The sequence below is a fragment of the Lissotriton vulgaris genome, unplaced genomic scaffold, assembly GCF_964263255.1.
Source record: "Lissotriton vulgaris unplaced genomic scaffold, aLisVul1.2 SCAFFOLD_3572, whole genome shotgun sequence".
Taxonomy (NCBI): domain Eukaryota; kingdom Metazoa; phylum Chordata; class Amphibia; order Caudata; family Salamandridae; genus Lissotriton; species Lissotriton vulgaris.
This window is the reverse complement of record NW_028253604.1, coordinates 96,254-119,549: the sequence shown is the minus strand read 5'-3', so window position 1 is coordinate 119,549 and position 23,296 is coordinate 96,254. Positions and strand designations below refer to the sequence as shown.

General features: G+C 50.0%; 1 protein-coding gene across 1 annotated transcript in view; it reads left to right on the top strand.

Annotated features, from left to right (window-relative positions):
- Positions 1–23,296, top strand: part of CDCA8 (cell division cycle associated 8) — a 168,066-nt gene that overhangs the window by 98,691 nt on the left and 46,079 nt on the right. The window contains exon 8 of the mRNA XM_086951436.1: positions 22,246–22,372. Within this exon, the coding sequence (XP_086807562.1) occupies positions 22,246–22,372 (127 nt within the window). The remainder of the gene's footprint in view (positions 1–22,245; positions 22,373–23,296) is intronic.

Genomic DNA, 23,296 nt, shown 5'->3' with positions numbered 1-23,296 from the left:
TTCGGGGTCGACGCCGGATGGACGTCCATCCAATCCGGCGCCGATTCCATCGGGGTTGCCCCCGGCGCCGCCTCCGCGCGACGCCGGTTCCTCGGTGCCGGCTTCGGGCGGCACTGGGGCTCCGGCGCCGGCTCCGGGCGGCGCCGTCCCTATACCCTCACCGAATCCGGACGCGGAGTCGGACCGGCGTCGCTCGACGCCGGGATCGACGCCGATGGGGCCTGTCGACCCCGTGGAGCCGGTCTACATGGTTGACACCGACTATGGTGATGATGTAGAGTACGGTGAGGGCTGGGAGGGGTCTGAGGACCCTCTGTCACGTGAGTGTCAGTATGACATGGACTGGACAGGTGATGTGGGGGACGCCAGTGGTTTGGATGACTCTCCTAACCCTGGTTTTGTCTCTCCTCCTTCCGTGGCATCGGAGGAGGGAGCTGCCTATTCAGTGGTGTTGATGAGGGCTGCCAAGGCCTTAAACCTTAAGCTCCCCGTCACGGCCGTGAGGCCTAACATCCTCACTGAGGTCTTCAAACCGCGGTCATGCCCACAGGAGCCTCTGCTGCCGTTTAACGAAGCCTTATCAGACGTTCTGTTGGGCACGTGGTCCAGGCCCTCTTCAGGTGCGCCTGTTGATCGGAACGTGGCCAGACGCCACCGTCCTTGTCCGGACGACCCCAAGTTCCTGTCCACCCACCCCACCCCTGAGAGCCTTGTGATCCAGGCCTCTACCTCCCAGTCCGCATTCCCGTCGGCCCCGCCCGATCGGGAATCCAAGAGGTATGACCAATATGGCAAGAAGGTCTTCTCGTCCCTGAGTTTAGGACTGCGGTCTTGCAACACCGCTTGCCTCTTGGGCCGCTACACCCACTCTGTGTGGGATACGGTCGCGGAGCTGCTGCCAGAATGCCCCATGGAGGTGCGGGCAAAACTCGGCAAAGCTGTAGCTGAGGGCCGAGATGCAGCTAGATATTCTATTCGATGTGGTCTTGATACGACCGACTCGCTAGGCAGAGCGATGTCCACGACGGTGGCGATTTGTCGCCACGCCTGGTTGAGATCCGCCAACTTCTCGGCAGATGTCCAGAACACATTGATGGACATGCCGTTCGATGGCTGTCATCTGTTTGGTGACAAGGCGGACCACGCGCTGGAACGCTTCAAGGACTCCAGGGTCACGGCAAAGTCCTTGGGTCTCTCGACCCAGCGCCAGCAAACGGGTTCGTTTCGCTCCTTTCGTGGCCACGGAAGGGGAGCCCCCACACGTGCTGCCAGCCACGCACCGCAGCAATCACTTCAACGCGGTGGCGGCCGTGGAAACCGCCGTGGAGGCGGTCGGGGACAACGGCGGGGTCAGGCCACATCTCCCCCCGCAGCATCTGCCTCAAAATCCTCCTAGTCTGTGCTTTCAGGCCCACGTGACGCCAGTGGGTGGCAGGGTTCGCCATCACCACGCCCGCTGGCGCACGATCACATCGGACAGGTGGGTGCTGCAAATCGTCCGAAGGGGCTACTCCCTCCCCTTCGAGACCACTCCTCCAGCCATGCCACCGCAGAACCACCGTGTGTCGGGGGACCACTTGCAACTTCTGCAGGAGGAAGTTATGGCCCTCTTGGCCAAGGGGGCCATCGAGCGCGTTCCTGGGCCAGAAGTAGGACGTGGTTGCTATTCCCACTACTTTCTGGTACCCAAGAAGGACAAAGGGGGCCTACGTCCTATCTTGGATCTAAGGAACGTCAACGGCTTCCTCTGGAAGGAGAAGATCAAGATGTTGACTTTGGCTCAGGTCTTGGCTGCCCTAGACCCGCAAGACTGGATGGTAGCGTTGGACTTGCAGGATGCGTATTTTCACATCCCCGTCCTGCCGGCCCACCGGCGTTACCTGCGGTTCACGGTAGGCCGGGAGCACTTTCAGTTTATCGTGCTCCCCTTCGGCCTTACCAGCGCCCCACGGGTGTTCACAAAGGTGTTGGCGGTGGTCGCAGCCCATCTGCGCAGGTTAGGGGTTTCAGTCTTCCCCTACCTAGACGACTGGTTGTTGAAGGCGGGCTCGCCCCAGACAGTCGTCCACCACCTCCAGATGACGGCAGACCTCTTGCACGACCTGGGGTTCTCCATCAATGTGCCGAAATCACACCTGTGTCCCTCTCAAAAGCTCCTTTTCATCGGAGCGGTTCTGGACTCGGCGCAGTTTCGGGTTTATCCTCCGGAACGGCGGATCCAGGATATTCAGGCGTTGATTCCCATCTTTCAGCCGCTGTCCCGGGTTTCGGTCAGGTTGACGCTGCGGCTGCTGGGGCTGATGGCTTCCTGCATCCTTCTGGTGCATCACGCCCGGTGGCGGATGCGGGCTCTGCAGTGGGACCTGAAGTTTCAGTGGGCCCAGCATCAGGGCAACTTGTCCGACCACGTCTTGATATCGGAGGGCACTGCGAGACAACTGCAGTGGTGGCTTACGGACCGCGATTGGGTCAGGGGCAAGTCCCTCTCCCTTCCCCAACCGGAGCACGTTGTTGTGACGGACGCGTCCCTCCAGGGCTGGGGAGGCCACTTGGGAGAGGCGGAGATCAGAGGCATCTGGTCTCCGGCGGAGTACCGGCTCCATATCAACCTGTTGGAGCTGCGGGCGATTCGTCTAGCACTGAAGGCATTCCTCCCCTTTGTCAACGGGAGTGTAGTGCAGGTGTTCACGGACAACACCACCGCCATGTGGTACTGCAACAAACAAGGCGGGGTGGGGTCGTGTACCCTTTGCCAGGAGGCTCTGCGCCTCTGGCAGTGGCTGGAACGTCAGGGCGTGACTCTGACGGTTCAACACCTGGCAGGTTCTCTGAACGCCAGGGCGGACGAACTCAGCCGTCGGTGCTCGATGGATAACGAATGGCGTCTGAACTCGGACGTGGCGCGAGGCCTCTTTCGGAAATGGGGAGAGCCTTGGTTAGATCTATTCGCCACAGAAGAGAACGCGCAATGTCATCAGTTCTGCGTGTTGGAGTTTCCAAGACGGCACTCGCACGGCGACGCCTTTCGGCGCGAGTGGAGTTGCGGTCTGTTATACGCCTTTCCGCCTATACCACTTCTGCCCAGAGTGCTGAAGAAGATCAGGCGCGACCGGGCCCAAGTTATCCTTGTGGCTCCGGACTGGGCTCGAAGGTACTGGTATCCCGAGCTACTCAGCATGTCAGTCGGTCCCCCGATCCGCCTGCCTCTTCAGGAGGACCTTCTGTCGCAGCAACAGGGGACGGTCCTCCACCCGAACCTGTCCAGTCTCCACCTCCATGCTTGGAGATTGAGCGGCGGCAGTTGAGGCCATTTGACTTGCCTCCTGAAGTCTGTAATGTAATTCTGGCAGCCAGGCGTCCCTCCACGAAATCGGTATACGCCTGTCAGTGGAACAAGTTTGTGGCATGGTGCACAGCAAAGGCTGTGGATCCTCTTTCTGCCCCTCTCTCCGAGGTTCTTCTGTTCCTTCTCTCTCTTGCCCAGCAGGGCTCTGCTCTGGGCACTATCAAGGGCTACCTTTCTGCCCTTTCAGCCTTTCTTAGGCTTCCTGATCAGCCTTCTTTGTTCAAGTCCCCGATTGTAACGAGATTCTTGAAGGGTATCACACACATGTATCCACCTGTTCCGTTTGTGATGCCTCAGTGGGACTTGAACCTGGTTCTAACCTTTTTAATGTGTGCTCCCTTTGAGCCCCTTCATTCTTGCCCTCTCCGTCTCCTGACTTTAAAGACGGCTTTCCTGGTTGCCATCACCTCTGCCAGGAGGGTGAGTGAGCTCCAGGCTCTTTCTGTCAAACCTCCTTTCTTGTCCATCCATCCTGACAAGGTGGTTCTGAGGACTAGACCTTCTTTCCTGCCCAAAGTAGTTTCTGCTTTCCATATCGGGCAGTCCATCACCCTCCCTTCCTTCTTCCCGCCTCCGCATCCTTCAAAGGATGAAGAGCGGCTCCATCGCCTGGACCCAAAACGTGCGCTTTCATTTTACATGGATCGCACACGCCAGTTCCGGGTGGATGACCAACTGTTTGTTGGCTACGTGGGTGCGAAGAAGGGACGGGCGGTACATAAACGGACCATCTCTCGGTGGGTCGTTCTGTGCATCAAAGCGTGCTACTCTTTGGCTCGGAAGGAGCCTCCTGTTGGGCTGAGGGCCCATTCCACTCGGGCCACGGCGGCTACTACTGCCCTGGGACGGGGAGTCCCCTTGCAGGACATTTGCCAAGCGGCTACGTGGGCCTCGCTGCACACCTTTGCGAGGCACTACTGCCTGGACAGTCAAGTCCGGAGGGATGGCTTCTTTGGCCGTTCTGTCCTCCAGGACTTTCTGGTGTAGGAATGTATTGGTTCGCAGACCCACCACCGGGGTTGGTATTGCTGGGGTATCTATTCTAAGGTAAGGAATCTAACACGAACGTGTTTCTTTCAGATGAACAAGTTACTTACCTTCGGTAACGATATATCTGTAAGAAACATTAGTTAGTGTTAGATTCCTTACCGAACCCACCCATCCTCCCCGTTCTGCGAACTGATACCTAGGGTTAAGGTCATCCCTTTCAGGGCCCTAGTTTCAAATGGCACCAGTGTTGGTTCTCTCATGGCTCTGCGTCTTCTGGCGCGGAAAAGCTGTGTACAAAGAACTGACGTCAGCGCGCGGAGGCGGCGTCTATATACTCCAGCGACGTCATCACGACGCCGACGACGGACGCGGAGCCGCAGGAGACGCCTGCAGACGACGCCTACCGACGCGCAAGGGTACTGCTACGCAAAAGTTTCCGGATCCAGACTGACGCCTGGGGATATTCTAAGGTAAGGAATCTAACACTAACTAATGTTTCTTACAGATATATCGTTACCGAAGGTAAGTAACTTGTTCATCGTTCCTATATTTAAAAAAGGAGATAAGAACGACCCGGGTTGTTACAGACCAGTTTCCCTTCTGGATTCCATCACGAAGATTGCAGGTCGGGTTGTGTTAGAGAGTTTACTTGATCCTATCTGGCCTGCAATATGGATTCAGAGCTGGACTAGGGACCATAGAACAGGGCTTGAATCTCTCCTTATTGGTGGGCAAATACACAAGGGCCAAGAAAGGGAATTTGTTTTTAGCCTTTGTGGACCTTTCAGCCGCTTTTGACAGTGTGGTCCACTCGAAATTATGGACCTTGTTGAGAGATCTGAGGGTTGATGTAAATATTATTTATTTTCTTTAAAGTTTTTATTCCGACGCCAAGGCACGCGTACGTTACGGGGTAAAGGGTGAGTGTACAGCTGCATTCCCGATTAGGAGTGGTGTCAGGCAGGGCTGTGTCCTGGCTCCTCTTCTTTTTAATTTGTACATTAACGAGCTGGAAGAAGCCCTATGTAAAGATAACCAGGACTATACTCAGATCAACGGCCGCCCAATATCAGCCCTATTATATGCCGACGACGCTGTTTTAATGTCACGTACTCGGGTGGGGCTGCAAAGAGTCGTGAACAGCTTTACCCTTTTTATGAAAGACCTAGGCCTAAGGGCCAATTCTACAAAAACTTTTATTATGCGTTGTGGCACTGGCTTTAGGATTAATAAAGATATTTTCATTGATGGTAAAAAGATTGGGGATACAAAAAAAAATTCTCTTATCTGGGCATCCTTTTTTCCCAGAATGACTCCTGGGTACAAGCAGTGGCTGCTAGAAACTAGCCCTTTTACGTTTTACATCTGCACTTCTCATCTTCGCCAGGAAGCTCGGCAAGCGACCACCAGTAGAATTAATTAAAATATATAAGGCTAAAAAAGGGGGACGGTGTTGAGCTGGTTTCGATCTTATCTAGCTGGTCGCCGGCAGGTGGTCTGGGCCCCTCCATACTCAGCCGAAGTACCGCCTTTGGAGGTCGGAGTCCTGCAGGGCTCAGTGTTGAGCCCGACTATTTTTAATATCTGTGACTCCTCTGGCGGTGCTGGCGGAGTCCTTTGGGGCTCAGATCGTGTCATACGCCGATGACACCCAGCTCCTTTTCACTTGCTGGAAGGGGGCCCGAGTTTGACGGAGAGAGCATCCGTGGGTGTCTTGTGGCTGTTTTTGAATGGTTTCAGCAAAACAGCCTCAAGTGCAACCCAGATAAATCGGAGGTGCTCTTCTTCGGGTGTCAGTCTGACCCGAGCTGGCAGGATTGGTGGCCAGTAAATATGTTCCCTCCCGCATCTTCTTCTTTGGTGGCCAAGAACTTGGGGGTCAAGATTGATAACGGCTTGTCGCTTAAGTCCCAGATCCTGGGATTAGCCGGCACGTGTTATGGCATCTTTAAAATGTTACGCAAGTTCCTTCCCATGCTCCCGCTGGCGCATAGGAAGACTACGGTCCAGGCCCTTATTGGCTCAAGGTTGGACTATTCGAATGTTTTATATTTGGGTTTACCCGAATACCTACTCCAAAAACTTCAGGTGGTCCAAAACTCGGCGGCACGCGCCATTTTTGGCCTACATCGCCGAGCGAGAGCCTCGGACATTTTACACTCCCTACACTGGCTGCCTATTCGGAAGCGGATTGTTTTTAAAGCACTTACACTGGCACATAAGGGACTCCATGCTGTGGGAGTTGAATATATTCAGAAACGACTTGCTTTTTATAAACCAACCAGATCTTTAAGATCGGAATCTCTTGGTCTGGGTGTTGTCCCTGCTGTCAAGAAGGCATGGGTGGGGGGACGCTCCTTTAAACGCCTGGCGCCCCAGCTATGGAATACCCTGCCTCTGTCACTCCGCAGTACATCAAATCTGTTGGCCTTCAGAAAGGGTCTGAAGACGTGGCTTTATGAACAGTAACTTGCTTGCTCTTTTCTCCCTTTTTGCCTGCCCTCTGTAGTCTGTTGTGGGTTAGAAAGCGCCGGGACACTCCTCGGAGTAGCCGAGCGCTATATAAGACACCCATAACATTAACATTAAATGTGTTTCTGCTGCACTTTACGGGAGTGGAATATGGGGGTTTGCAGATCTTTCCCCGATACAGATTGTCGAAAACTCCTTTTTTAAATACATTTTAGCGGTACCGAAAAGTACTTCAGGATGTCTGCCATGCCTAACTGGGTATACAGTATATTTCTGACTCTATTAGGATAGCGCCTGTGCTATTATGGCACAGGTTGTGGACAAAACCCCAGACTAATTTAAACAGAGACATCCTTTCAGACATACTGAAATTGGAAGGAGCCATGAAGATTCCCTGGCTGAGATATGTGCATAACTTTTTTAAAGACATGGGCCAGTTACATTACTATATGAATCCCTCTTCTATTGAAGCAGTATCCAGAAAGGATTTAAGAAGAGAGTGTTTAATGCTGCTTGATACCCAGAGAATGACTGTAGAGATCCTAAAGCCCTCTGTCCTTCATCAATTAATTTTAACAACTTTTAATATTCAACCCTATCTGTCTTTCGTCCCAGGAGCCTAAGATAGATTTTTATTAACTCGTTTTAGGCTAAGAACCTTCCATAGTTTTGTTTCTTTCCCTGCCATGAATGATTGGTCACATGATCTTCAACTTTTCTCTTTTTTTTTTTTTTTTTGTATGTTCCTATATAGCGCTCGACTACCCGGAGGCATCTCGGCGCTTGCCTTGGGAACCCGTCCTGGCTTTTCCCTGTGAGATAGCCCCTAACGGGCATCCCCAAGGTGAAAGCCAGGCATCCCGCTGCGGGGGCCGTTGTGGAGATTAAGCAAGCTTAATGCCCAGAGTTGCAGAGTGTGAACCCATGATTAGGTCAGGCACCGAAGCGAGAATTATCGAGTCCGTGGACATTTGAGCTCAAGACCCTGCCGCGTCGGGAATTGAACCCTGGTCCCGGGTCTGACCTCTGCTTCAGGGTCTGCCTGCTCTAACCAGTGAGCCACACTTCTCCACTTTGCCCTTGTGATTCCACTCCCCCCCCCCCCCCCCCCCCCCCCCCAATCCACAATTCATGTTATTTTATTTTGCAAGTTTTATTCTAGTGATAGGCAGATGTTTCTAGTCCCTTTTCTGGGGAGTTCTGGATTACAACAAAGCCGCCGGGCACTGTTACTTTTACAGTCATTAGCCGATGCAAACTCTGTTCTGAGAATTTTATCCTTTTTGAAAAAAGTGCTCCACCAAAGGAAACTTATGATTATCTGAAGGCTTATTTTGCACAGTAAAATTATAAATTTTAGGATTTAAACTGTAACTTCTTTTTAGGTCTCGCCTATTCCATTCCGCAAGGAATGAATATGCGAGTCTAATGCAGCTAAACCACTACTTAAACCAAATGTGCTTCCAAGGCTCTCAAAAGACTCTCAAGCGGATATTCAACAGTTTACGCGAATCACATGACCACACAAGCACGCGCATTTCCAGCACGCGCATTTCCCTTACAGGCTTCCCCAGCATGCTTAATTGCATCAAATCCATTTGCTCCTGGGCTTCCCCGCCCACTGCGGTCATTCACGGCCGACAGGCCGTGACTCGCATTCTCCGAGAGCTTCAAAGCTCCCCTGGGCTTCTTCCTAGATTAGGATTATGCATGCCGCTCCCCCTTGTTACTGCTTTCTGAATTTCCAATTGAAGATCGTTTGCACTTTTGTTTGGTAATTAATTCCAGCTCTGAGTCTGACTCTTCGCCCTCCCCCACGCACGTAGACTTAATGGGCCGGGATAACAGGCAGTGATATCATTTCCTGAGTTTCCAATCGTGTTCTTTAAATTATACAAAATGTTTTTATTTATATACTTGTAAACACTGCACAGCTTTTATTTTAACAACACGGCTCCCGCTTCAGGGACGCTGTGCTTTACATTATCGTGTTCTTTCCTCACGGGTGTTGCAGGGGAAGGGCATGGCTACTTCATGTACATTCCTCCTGCTACTTGGAAATTAAATGAACGAAACGGCAGCTCCACCACCACTGAACACATTGCTCTCTTAGCTGGCGCAGAATTATCTCGCTTGTTGCTCACAGTACACTTTAAGGAGTACAGTACACTTCACTTCCTCATAATTCAGCATGCCAGCATGTCAAGGGCCCGTGAGTGGAGCAGGATATGGAGGTAGGTGCGCCTGGTAAAACCGCACCTTGTTTACAAGTCAAAGAATCTCGTGGCTGGCAGATTTTAAAAGCCTCATTTCGTCTACAGCCGTTCCAGTCAGGATTAGTCCTGGGTCCCACACAGCACTTGTTATAGGTCAGAAAACTGAGGTTCCGTTCACCTTTTCACTTATAACACGATAACATAAATTGAATGTGGCACTGACAATGGCAACAGGTTATTTCATTTGCCTATGTAGATTTTTTCATTCCTCGTCCTCCGGGAAGAGCCCTTTCACTGCCCGTTCAACTTGGCAGCCCTCCCCCAGGCCCCCTCCCCCCTAACCCCAGGATCGTGTGCAGGGTTGGGACTGAGCAAAGCACAAGAACTTCTATTGTCATTCACCTGGCTGTGAAAGAGGTGTGAAGGGGAGCTTCCCTCAGCGCTACATGACAAACACATTGACATTCAGGGCTCCATCAGACCTCTTTCAGCCCACGCCCCCAGTGTTTGCAGAGCTGAGAGCCTTTCAGAGCATTCTGACTTCTCAAGCTGGCCGTCTTTGCTTATAATTCATGTTTTTTAGAGGCACATCTGCTGTTGAGATCATTGTCTATAATGCTTTTATTTATGAAATAGCTCTTGCTGCGGGCCCCCAAAAGGCTTTTCTAAATATACACTGCACATTTTTTTTACCAGCAGGCAGTCTCTTGCCCTTGGCTGCTTCTACAACAGTGTCCGAGCTTTAAATTATATGTAAAAAACGCGATGTAACACTCGCGCTTACATCGTTCTCCTCTTTCCTATCCTTTTCTCGACCCAGTCTCCTTTTGCACGCTCTCCCTTTGTTCTTTCTTTTCCTCTCCACGTTTCTGCCTCTTTCACTCTCTCTTCCAACTCTCTCCCTCCCTCTCCATTTACTTACAGAAATCTCGCCGATACCCCGAGCAGCAGTGCCTGCATTACCGAGCGTTCCGTTATGCCACATCTCTCAGCTTACACCAAGATTGTGTTTAAATATTTTTTTAACTATATGCTAAATACATATAAATAGTACGTGCATGTTTTATGCTTTATTATTACAAAAAACGAGAATGTTAAGGTGTACACTCACTATTACTACTATCACAGTACCACACTGTGCCCCTTCTCTGCATCCTTGCCATCACTGCTATCACACTACTACACCATGCCCCTCAGCTCTACTCAGGTCATTACTATTATTATACTACAACACCATGTCCCTCAGCTGTATTCCCACTGTCACTGATCTCACACTAGGACCACGTGCCCCTCTGCTGTGTCCCCGTTATCACTGCTATTACACTACAAACCGTGCTCTCCGCTGTACCTTCGCCATCACCACTATTACGCCATGACATTGTGCCCCTTTGCTCTATCCTTAGCTCTGTATTATAACTACACTGGCATGTACAAATATGGAGATTAATGTGCTCCGTGGTTGCCAAGACTGCTGCTTTGTGGTGCCTGCCGTAGTAGTTAACTTGTGAACGCGCTCATAAAGAGGTGCTAGTATCTAGTGTTCAACAACAGCACGTGTTTAGCTGGCGCCAAGCCGAGTTAATTAGCTTCCTGCTTTGTTGTTTAATAATTGTGGTCTTTACAACTCCCAATAGTGTACATGTGATATGTTAAAGCTTCATTTTGTCTACGTGATTAATACATTTAGCAAATTTACAGTGTTGTCAGTATTGCTAGTGCTTGTGGTGTCCTTCAAGGCGCGCCCTCCCTGTGCACCAAGACAGGAACAAACTCTGCAGCTGCAGGCACAGTATCCATCCCCCTCCTGCACCTCGTCCGCCCAGAACCGACACCCCACTAGCGCCATGCCTAACCCCCACCGTGTTGCACAAGCAAACGAAGGACACCAGTGGCTCCCCCCATCTTCCAAAGCCCCCGTCTGCCACAGATACTCAGCTGATATTACAAGGAGTGACGTATAAGCCACTGCTAACAAACTTGCGTGGAAATAGCGTGTACCAAATAAAAAACGCACAGGCTTATAGTGAAATTGTGTGAACGTTTATAAATTTGTTCTGTATTATATTTGGAGATATTGCTCTATCTTCGCCATCACTGCTATCATACTAAAACAATGTGCCCTACTGCTCTATCCCCACCATCACTGCTATCATAGTACAACACCGTGCCCCTTGGCTATATCCCCGCCAACGCTGCTATTGCACTACAACACCGTGCCCTCCGCTGTATCCTTGCCATTACTACTATCATAAAACAAAACACTTTGACCTCCACTGTATGTCCGCCATCACTGCTATCACACTACCACATCGTGCCCCTCAGCTGTATCCTCGCCATTACTATCACATAACAAAACACCGTGCCCCTCAGCTCTATCCCTGCCATCACTGCTATCACACTACCACATCGTGCCCCTTGGCTCTATACCTGCCATCAGTGCTATCACTGCTATCATACTACAACACAGTGCCCTCCGTTGTATCCTCGCCATTACTACTATCACATAACAAAATGCCGTGCCCCTCCGCTCTATCCCCGCTATCACTGCTATCACACTACAGCATTGTGCCCCTCCCCTCTACCTCCACCATCACTGCTGTCACACTACAACACCATGCCCCTTTGCTTTATGCCAGCCATCACACTACAACACTGGGCCCCTCAGCTGTATCTCTGACATCCCTTCTATCACACTACAACACTGTGCCCCTCAGCTGTATCTCTGACATCACTGCTATCACACTACATTACCATACCCTCAGCTCTATCCCCGCCATCACTACTATCGCACTACCACACCATGCCCCTCAGCTCCATCCCCGCCATTACTGCCATCAAACTACAATACCGTACCCTCAGTTCTATCCCCGCCATCACTACTATCACACTACAATACTGTACCATCAGCTCTATCTCCGCCATCACACTACCACACCGTGGATTTTGCTATATCCTCTCCATTACTACTATCACATAACAAAAGACTGTGCCCCTATTTTACTTATCAGCAAACTGCTAATCCACCGAGTATATGCCTTTGTATATTACCTATAACTTATACCAATACTGACATGCACTTTCTCTTTCTACAAAAACTGCCACCTTTGCAGTGCCTGCAGTAGTAAAGCTTGCTTTTGCAATGTGAGCCGTGAACATCGTTCAGCTGTCTTCTTTGTGTATTTTGTAATATAATGCATTTGTTAATATTGCTTTAAAAAAAAACAATTGAACCATCAGGTATAAGGCCTCCATTAAAAGGCATAAACAATTCTCATGTTGCAAGAAGTTCATATATGATTTTAGTGCTTTAAATCTTATTATGGATTTGTAAGAACAAATCTATATTAGCTCTGTATTATGTCAACACTGGCATGTACACATCTGGAGATTAATGTGCTCCATGGTTACCAAGACTGCTGCTTTGTGGTGCCTGGCTTAGTGGTTAACTTGTGAACGTGCTCATAAAGACGCGCTAACATCCAGTGTTAAACAACAGCACGTGTTTGGCTGGCGTCAAGCCGCGTTAATTAGCTTCCTGTTTTGTTGGTTAACAATTGAGGGTTTTACAGCTATCAACCCTAGACCTAGGCTGCCGTCTCATTGGCGCCATGTGTGCCTTTTAGGTCTCGCTACAAACGCAGCGCAAGCTGGTTCGCTAGCTAGAATATTGCTGCCGCTTTGGTGTTGGAAGGGAGACAGGAGGTGGCATGGGCGGACAGGAGATGTGCACGCGTACGGAGTGCACATCTCCTGTCAGCGCGTGCCACCTCCTGTCTTCCTTCAGCAGAGAAACCAGTGGCACAGCACATGCACTTTCACTTTTCTTCCCGCCCCTTCAAGAATTTTGACGTTCTACCGCCACAGATTGTTTTGACTAGTTTTGGTGACAATTTTGGAAAGCCATGGTTATTTGTAATATCAATACATCTAAGTCACGTAAATACAACACATAGTGCATTACAAATGCTATAGGTATCACATTTGCGAAAGTTATAACTATTGCCATTGTAAATGACAAAGCTATTCATTTCACTTTATTCATAACCAACACAACTAAAAAATGTGTCCGTTACAATACCAATAGCTCAAACTTTCCTAATGCGAGACCTATTGCATTGCAAATGCTTGTTTAACTTCATTATGTATCATGTTTTTACTATGGTCTTTATGAATTAGTTTTAGATTAATTGTTTGTATGCTTTTATGATTGCTTCTACAATCGAATAAAGCTTTCTTGAAACTGAAACTGACTCAGACTTTTTATCTTGGGGATTCTCACCCCCTTTCCCCATGGGGAGGTTTTTTTAACCACCTTCTTTTGGTCACCCCCAGTGGCTGTCCTTGTCACCCTAGTCTTGACCCAATGGTCTGCCTTCTTTCCCAATTCTTGGGGAGAAATTAGACCTAGGTCTACCAAATGCTGCACATTGTGTCCAGTTAACCAACCATCCAGTGTCTTTACTGATTAGTCTACAACATCTATCCAGGATTGGGTCTGGGTTTTGTGAGCCCCTCTGAACCTAATTCTATACTCAGTAGTGAATCTGAATCACTCAATCAGTTTTCTTCATGAGGTCATAGGACCCTGCATCTGGCCCAGCAATTACCAGAGAACAGTTCCCCCAGGAGACCCCCCCCTCCCTCCCCCTAGAGGTTTCTTCACTCTTCTCATATCACAAGCCTTTTCAAAGGTTGTGAACCACTTGGTGATATCATCACCTTCCTCAAGTTTAGGGACAATCCCTTTGGGGATTTTAGGATCATAAGATTCCTCTCTATCCTTGTTATTGGTATTGCTGCCACCAGAGATGGGGGCTAAGCTCATCTCTTTCCTTTCTTTTTCCAGAGCCAGGAGTCTGGACTCTAGATCTAATCTCTTGGCCAACTTGGCTAACAAGCTGTTCTCTTCACTGGGACTAGTTCCAATGTTTTCTCTGGGCCCGGACCCGCCTGTGTAGGTCGTAGGGTCCCAGAGTGTGATTCTTGGAGTTAAGGGTACAGGGCCCCTCATCTCCCTAGAGATGATTGGGGGCGGGGGGGGGGGGGTCTCCTCCTCCTCTATCATCTCTTTTTCCTCTGACCAGTCATTACCCTGTTCAGAGGGGTGGCCTTTAGCATACTCAGCCAAGAGCTCCTGAAGCCCTACTTTGGCTGGATGCAGGCCCACTGGTATATTTTTCAATTTGCATAAGGACCTTTCTTCTCTGAAATTTAAGTGTAAGTAAGGTGTGAGGTCGAGCTCCTCCACCAGGTCCTGGGCAATATTATCCTCACTAATAGTTGGGGGTGGTTGAGACATTCTAACCTGATAGTTCTAACCCTCTACCCTGACTATAGTGATTTTTATTTTTATGAAATCCTAATGGGACTTAAACAAGGCCCTACCAGACTTTTAGTATTTTGGAAAAAACAATTTCAGAATTCTAAAGGCAATTTATGAGTTCTGTTGTGTGATCAGATGATAACCAAGTAGTCCAACAAATAGTCCAACAAATGCAAGTTTGTATCCCACCGCTGATCCATCAATGTGAAAAAATGGCTCTATATACAGTGGACCAGAATCAGGTACAGTGTGTATAGAGACCACAAACCCCAGAGGTATAACCGAGGTTAAAGTCAGGACTGACCTTACTCTCAAAAGTGGTAGCTTGGTCGAGCAGTAAGGCAGTACCAGAGGACCGTGTAAAGCATTTGTTGTACACACTCAGTCAGCAAAAGAATTCACACACTCAAGGACTGAACTCCAGGCCAATTGTTTTTATATCAACAGGTATAGTTGTTTTATTTTTAGAACCAACAGGTATAAAAATATACTTTTCTCGATATGAGTACTCTCATGTAATTGCTTTGAAAAGAGGCAATAAACTGTGTGAACACAATAGATACAGGGGTTGCAGTAGGCAACACAATTCTAAACACACTATAGCATTGAGCTCAATGGGTTTTCATCATATATGTACAGTTGATTACTTTGTAGATTACTTTGGTAGTTCCAGGACTTGATCCTAGGTCCAGTCCTGGGATCTAAGCTGAACCCAATTTAGTAAAATCGTTTTAGTTACAGTAGTGATTTTTCAGTAATATAAAGCTGGTTTAAAGTTCACACTTAGAAAGTTTTCAACACAAAATCTGGCAATGTTCTCCAATGGGAGAAAATTCAGGTTGAAGGTAAAGTATGATCTCGTTACTTTTGTAATCCAGTAATAGGCTCCTAGGTCCAGTGCTGGGATTTCTACTTAAAACGGGTACATAATTGCGTTTCAGTATTTCGTATGATTTTTAAAGAATATTTCCAGTTTTCAAAAGTAGACATTAGAAATTTCATAGAAAACCAGACAATGGATTCCTATGGCGAAAATACAGATTAATAGTAAACCCCGTAAGGATTACTTTTGCGGTTCAGTACTGGGCTACAAGGTACAGTACTGGCTTCTCTCCGGATCACAGTTAAGTACTTCGGAATTCGGGTCATTTTATATGTATATTTTTAGTTTCCAAAACTTCACACTTTGAAGATTTTTCGAGTCAAACCAGTCAATGTTATCCAATGGCAGGTAAGTGAGTTATCAGTTACCAGGTGAGTACTTGGCTGGTGAAGTTAGGGTTCTGGGCATAGACTCAGGGGTCCTCCAGGGTCAGATATGTACAGTTGGTTCACCCCCAGCGGCACAGGGGCGTCCGGGTGCAGAGGTAGTTGGGCCCAATGTTATCCAATGAGGGAAAGGGGGCCTCCGGTTGGTGGCTGCTGGCTAGCAGGCCACGAGGCTGTGGGAGCTGGGCTCCTGGTCACTTGCTCAGGACGATTGGGGAAGTAGGATAGGGTACAGGTTGCACTGTCAGGGGCACTTGGGCGGCTGGGTGCAGGGTGCTTTTGAGCCGTTGGGCGCTCAATGTTATTCAATGAGGAACTTGAAAAGGGAACAAAGGCTGCAGGCTCTGGGACGAAGGATCTTCTGGAGCGACCAACACTTCAAGGGGCAAGTTGGGATCTTGGAGGATAGGTAGGCACCCAGGAGTTGGGCACAGGGGGCTGTGGGGCGCCGGGTGCAGGGGTGTTTTTTGAGGTTGGGAAATCTTACCCCCTGCTGGTCACGGTCGGAGGGGTCCTCTGTCCTGAGGCTGCAGGCGTCGTCGAGGAGGGTCTTTGTGCACTGGACTTTGGGTCCCAGTCGCCGGGGGGACGTCCTCGTGGTCCTGGATCACTCGGACAAGGGCCGGGCTCGAAGGGTGCAGAGTGGGTTGGTCCAGAGCTTCCTGGCTGGCACCAGGGGTGTTTCAGCAGAGCCCCTGCTGATGGGAGTCCCAGGCTTGAAGAGGGTCAAGGCAGGCAGGTCCTCTCGGTGTCCCAAGGTTGCTGTCTGCAGGAGTCGCTGGGATTAGGCAGGAGCAGGTTCCAGGATAGACAGGCTGGTAGGGCTGGGGCCAAGTCAATTGTTGTCCTGTTGTTAGCAGCTGCACAGCTGGTCTTCTTCTTGATCGTCTTTCTTCTTTTCTTATCAGGATCTACGGAAGGAAGGTTCAGGGAGCCCCTAAATACTGAATTTAGGGGTGTTACAGGTAGGGCAAGGGCAGGGACCAATCTGTCCCTGTCCTGGGGTGGATACACCCCCTAGCCTGCTCCTCTTCTGTGAAAGGGGTGCAGGAGCCTAGCTGTGATTGGGCAGAGCTCCCCATCTTCAAGATGGCCGGAGCCCGTGGTCGTGCTTCACCTAGTCTCCTCCACCTGAGGTGTGGGGTTGGCACAGGCTGGCACCCCCTCCTGGCGTAGTTTTTCCCTCCAGAGTGGGGGTCAGAACTGGTGGGGGCTAGTTGCTGGGTACAGCAAATGGTCTGGAGAAGCTTACACAGGTGGAATGTCTTTGAAGCTTCCCCCCTGCCCATCCTGGGGGAGGAGACCTAGCACCTCGCCCAGGATGTGCACTGTTGCAGGCCCAGGAGAACGGGTGGCTCCACCCAGGGGTCCAGCAACATGTCTGCTGTTTGGCAGCCACTCAGCCCAGACGTGGAACGTGGTTAGGTTTCAGGGGGCATCTCTAAGATGCCCTCTGTGGTGCATTTCTCATTAAATCCCACACTGGCATCAGTGTGGATTTTATGTGCCGAAGTTTGATACTAAACTTGTCTGTCTTCAGTGTAGCCATTATGGTGCTGTGGAGTTCGTAATGTTGACCTCCCAGCACCATATGCTCTTAATGGCATCACTGTACTTAGTGTCCAGGAATAGCCCTGGGTACTGTAGGGGGACAGGGCTCATGCACCTGTGCCCTCACCACTGGCATAGGGCACCCAGCTAGAGGGGTGACTGATGTATGCCAGGGCAGTGGGTTTGTGGGCATGACAAACCGGGATGTGTGCCATGTCGATTCTTTGTTTAGTTCTAAACTTAGGCACTCAGCCTGCAAAGGCAGTGTGTGGGTGCCAGGGTACAGGGCCCCTAAGGGCGGCACAATAAGTGTTGCAGCCCTTGGGGGTCTCCTCTGGTCGCCATGCCCTGAGTACCTTGGGTACCATTTACTAGGGGGCTGACAGGTTGCCAGAGATGCCAATTGGGTTTTAGTTTCAACACCGTTTTAGGGAAGGAACACACGCACCTGGTACCTGCTTGGCAGGAGCCCAGGGCACACTCAGTCAAGCACATCAGCAGTCAGAAAAAAGTGGGGGCATACCAATGCAAGAAAGACTGCACTTCCTCCCAGCCGGCCACGGGGGCGCGGCGGTGGATATAAACGTTGCCAGGTGTCCCCTCCCAGCGCTTGGTGATCCCGCCTTTCTGTCCACTCACCCTACACCTGAGAGCCTGGTCATTCAGGCCTCGACGTCGCAGAGTGCCTTTCCCACGGTCCAGCCGCATAAGGACTCTAAAAGGCTGGAACAATTTGGCAAGAGGTTGTTCTCCTTGGCCAGCTTAGGACTGCGGTCAGTTAACACCGCCTGCTTGTTGGGCCGTTATTCCCACGCAGTGTTGGATTCCGTGGCTCAGGTCTTGCCTCAGTGTTCTGAGGAGGTCCAGACTGTCCTTTCCCAAGCGATTGCAGAAGGTAAGGATGCAGCTAAGTTTGCCAATAGGTGTGGTTTGGACTCCCCTGATTCGTTGAGGAGGGCAATTTCTACGACTGGCGTTGCGGCGCCACGCCTGGTTGCGTTCAACTGGGTCCTCGCCCGATGTCCAGGGCTCGCTCATGGACATGCCCTTTGATGGCTCCTGCCTCTTTGGCGATAAGACCGACAGTGCATTGGAGCGCTTTTAGGACTCACGTCCCACAGCCAAGTCCTTGGGTCTGTCTACAAAGAACCCTGCCACTCCTGGGTTTCGTTCCTTTCCTGGCCAGGACAGGAGTACCCAAGCACGCTCCTCTAACAAGTCTGTGCAGAACCAGCCTCAACGAGGCTGCGGATTACGCAGGGGCGGGTCTGGGACCCAGCGCGCGGGTCAGTCCACCTGTACCCCCGCTGATTCCACCTCGAAGCCTTCCTAATCAGAGCTTCAGGGAGCAACCCTCGCCGGTGGGTGGCAGGGTTCACCACCACCTTCACCACTGGCGCAAAATTACATCGGACAAGTGGGTGCTACAGATAATACTCACTTCCCTTTCAGTCCTCCCCTCCTGCCATGCCACTTCTCCATCAGAAAGTCAAAGCCCTCCTGGCCAAGGGGGCCATTGAATGCTTTCCTGGTCAGGAAGTAGGGAGTGGTTGTTATTCCCACTACTTTCTGGTCCCCAAAACGGACAAGGGGGCAAGAAGCATTTTCAGTTTGCCGTGCTCCCCTTCGGCCTTACCAGTGCCCCTCGGGTGTTGACGAAGGTGATGGTGATGGCGGTGGTCGCGGCTCATCTGCGCAGGTCAGGGGTGTCAGTCTTCCCCTACCTCGACGACTGGCTGTTAAAGACGGGCTCGCCCCAGGCCGTCGTCATCCACCTCCAGACTACGGCCTACCTCCTGCATTTGCTGGGGTTCTCCATCAACATTCCAAAGTCGCATCTGAGTCCCTCTCAGAAGGTCCCCTTCATCGTAGCGGTTCTGGTTTGGACACTGTTTTGGGTTTCTCCTCCTGAGCAGCAAGTCCGGGATATTCAGGGTATGATTCCAATCTTTCAGCCTCGATCCCGTGTTCCGGTCGGGATGACCCTCTGGCTTTTGGGTTTGATGGCCTCCTGCATCCTGCTGGTGACACATACCAGATGGCATATGCGAGCCTTGCAGTGGGACCTGACGTTCCAGTGGGCACAACATCAGGGCAACCTCTCCGACCATGTTCAGATCTCGGAGGGTGTGCACGACAATTCCAGAGGTGGCTTTCGGTTTGCGATTGGGTCTGTGGCAGATCCCTCTCCCTTCCCCAACTGGAGCACACAGTGGTGAAGGGAGCGTCTCTCCTGGGATGGGGAGGCCATTTGGGAGAGGCGGAGATAAGAGGCCTCCGGTCGAGTCCCGGCTCCATATTAACCTCCTGGAGCTGCGGGCGATCCGACTTGCACTGAAGGCATTCCTTCCCTCTATCCAAGGAAGTGTAGTGCAGGTGTTCACGGACAACACCACCACCATATGGTATTGCAACAAACCGGGCGGGTGGGGTCTTAGACTCTATGCCAGGAGACTCTGCGCCTCTGGACATAGCTGGAACGACAAAGCATTACCTTGGTGATTTAACACTTGGCATGTTCTCTGAACGCCAGGGCGCCGAACTCAGCCGCCGGTGGTTCATGGATCATGAATGGCATCTAAACTCTGAGGTGGTGCAAGGTTTCTTTCAGCGATGGGGAGAGCCATGGTTAGATCCATTAGCCACCAAAATGCACGTGCAATGTCATCAGTTCTGCGCGTTGGAATTTGCAATGCGACACTCGCTCTGCGACACTTTTCGTCACAAGTGGAGTTACGGTCTGTTGTACGCCTTTCCGCCTAATCCACTTCTGCCCAGAGTGCTGAAGAAGATCAGGCGCGACCGGGCCCAAGTCATTCTTGTGGCTCCGGACTGGGTTCGAAGAGTATGGTAACCCGAGCTACTCAGTATGAGCATCGATCCCCAGATCCATATGCCTCTTTGGTAGGATCTTCTGTCGCAGCAGCAGGGGACGGTCCTCCACCCGAACCTGTCCAGCCTCCACCTCCATGAGTGGAGATTGAGCGGCGACCGTTGACACCTTTCGATATTCCTCCCGAAGTCTGTGATGTCATTCTGGCAGCCAGGCGCCTCTCAACCAAAATGGTATACACCTGCAGGTGCAACAGGTTTGTGGAATGGTGCACAGCGAAGGCTGTTGATCCCCTTTCTGAGGTTCTTGTGTTCCTTCTCTCTTTGGCCCAGCAGGGCTCTATTCTGGGCATTATTAAAGGTTATCTTGGCCATTTCCACCTTTCTGCGGTTTTCAGATCAGCTTTCTCTTTTCAAGTACCCGGTTGTTAACTGTTTTTTTAAAGGCATTAAGCAAACGTTTCCACCCGCGCCCTTCATAATTCCTCAGTGGGACTTTAATCTTGTCTTGACTTTTCTGATGTGCACTCCCTTCGAGCCCCTTCATAACTGTCCTTTGCGTCTTCTCACCTTAAAGACCGCTTTCCTGGTTGCTATCACCTCTGCCAGTGAGCTCCAGGCTCTTTCTTTTAAACCTCTTTTCCTTTCTATTCATCTGGACAAGGTGGTTCTGAGGACCCGTCCTTCTTGCCAAAGGTTGTCACGCCCTTCCACATTGGGCAGACCATCACTTTGCTCACCTTCTTTCTGCCTCTGCATCCTTTAAGGGAGGAGGAGAGGCTCCACCGCCTGGACCCAAAACATGCACTAGTACTCTATCTGCAGCGTACAAAGCAGTTCCAGGTGGATGATCAGCTCTTTGTTGGCTACTTGGGTGCCAAAGAAGGTTGGGCTGTGCACAAATGGAACATCTCCCGGTGGGTCATTCTGTGCATCAAAGCATGTTACTCCTTAGCCAAGAAGGAGCCTCCTGTGGGTATGCGTGCCCATTCAACCAGGGCTACTGCAGCCACTACTGCTTTGGGACGTGGTGTTCCCTTGCAGGACATTTGTCAGGCTGCTACGTGGGCCTCGCTGCACACGTTTACCAAGCACTACTGCCTTGACAGTCCGGTCCGGAGAGACGTTTTTTATGGCCATTCTGTGCTCCGTGACTTTCTGATGTAATCTTGTTCGCAGACCCACCCCGGAGTTGGTATTGCTAAGGTAAGGAATCTATCACTAACGTGTCTCTTTCAGATGCACAAGTTACTACTTGTGTAACGATATATCTGTAAGAGACATTAGTTAGTGATAGATTACCGCCCCACCCATCCTCCCAGTTCTGCGGACTGATTACTAGGGTTAAGGTCATCCCTTTCAGGGCCCTAGTTTTTTGCAGCAATGGTCAGCATCTTGCATGGCTCTGCGTATCTGGCGCGGAAAGTTGTGTACAGAACTGACGTCAACGCGCATGGGTGGCGCCTAAGTACCCTCCGTGACGTCATCTCGGCGCTGACGACGCCAGTGACGGACGTGGAGCCGCAGGACGCCACCTACTGACGCTGGGGTACTGCTAAGCAAAACTTTCCGGATCCAGTATGACGCATGGGGATATTCTAAGGTAAGGAATCTATCACTTAACTAATGTCCCTTACAGCTATATAGTTACACAAGTAGTAACTTGTGCGTTAATCCGAATGTGCCTGCTTGACATACTACGAGTGGGTGACGAGTCTGAGTGCCCTTTCTTTTCACCCCCTCCTGCTGCTGATGCTCCAGCTATTATTTTTGGCATCTCTGCTTTGTAAACGAGCTCCACTCACCTTAATACCTAATCCAAAAACGAATGATTTATTTCTCCCTTGTCTTGACCAAGGATGTGGTGAATCTTCTTTGAGCACCAATCCAGTGCTGCAGTTGTTAATTTATGACCTACCATGGAAGGGGCAATGGAGATGGTCTTTTAAAAGGCCTGCACAGCTTCTGATGTTTAGTCTCTAAACTGGTGGATTGGAAGGTTAATGCATGGGATTGTGAAATCAAAGCAAATAACTTTAAATAGCTTTCAACTAAATATTAATACCTCTCATTCATTAAAACAAAGGATCTGATAGAGACTTCTATCTGCAGATTCCTTACCGTTGAATGCCCCAGGCATCAAGCAGCTAGATATTGTCTCTTTCAGATGATGTTTTCTGAAGGTAAGTTCTTTAATGTTTCATTAATGCCAGAAAATGAAGTTTATTTACTTTTAATGTTTTTAGACTTTTTCAGACGCCAGCACTTCGTACTCCAGGTGTGAGAGAACAGGTGTACAGTGTTTCAGCAAATGGCAGCCCCCTTGCTGATATCAACAATCTTTACATCAGCGTTCCAGTTAAAGGAGGAGAGGTAAGATAGTCTCTTGTTTTTTCTCAGCAATAAGACCATGTTTTGTTCGGTACCCATTATAAACATTTTTGTATGGTATTATTAAAATAGGTATGGGATACACAATGTTTGCTTGAAACCCCTTATCAAAAGCAAATTTTATAAAAAACATTGCACAAAGATATACCTTAGCCATGTGGATGGCCTTTTTTGCCCTTCTGCACCAACTATTCTATAACAAAGCACAGTGTACTCACTTAGATTTTGCTACATAATGTACATAATGGTCACAGGGGATACCAAAAATATGATTTCTCATGGAGATCTCCATAGAAAGCTTTCTCAGAAAAAATAGGAAATATCTTTGTAGCAGCCTCTCTTTAGGAACCTTGGCGGACTGAGTGCAGGGGACAGGATCGAAGGCCTCTCAGTGGAGTTTGGTGACTGGTGACTATGCACAAGGCATTTCCATGGCCTAACCTACTGCATGCATCAGGGCTCTGCATAGGAGGTTTCAGGATGAGAATAAGTGGACTAACTGCAGCGTGGCTACTCTAAAATCCTGACTCCTCCCACACATCACCTCCTCAGTTTCTGCTATATCTCTCAAATTCCTTGCGTCTCAAGCTCTGCTCAGGAGTGGTCAAGTTGGCAGCAGCGTTTGGTGAAAGGCCATTGGCATAGAATTAGGAGGTGCACACACAAAATGTGGTTAAAGAGTCTGCTCCGTGCCACCTGTGCACAGCTTAATGCTTAATGTGTTCTGTTGTCAGTGGCAACTCTACATTCTCCAGTTTTTGATCTTCCATTGATTCACATGCCTGAATCATTCTCCATCATCGAAGCGGGAGTCCCATAGTACTAGAACAAAGGAATGTGTATTACTATCATAGACCGAATGGCAATAGGTTTTATAGCTTATCTATGTCCTTTTTTAAAAAGGAC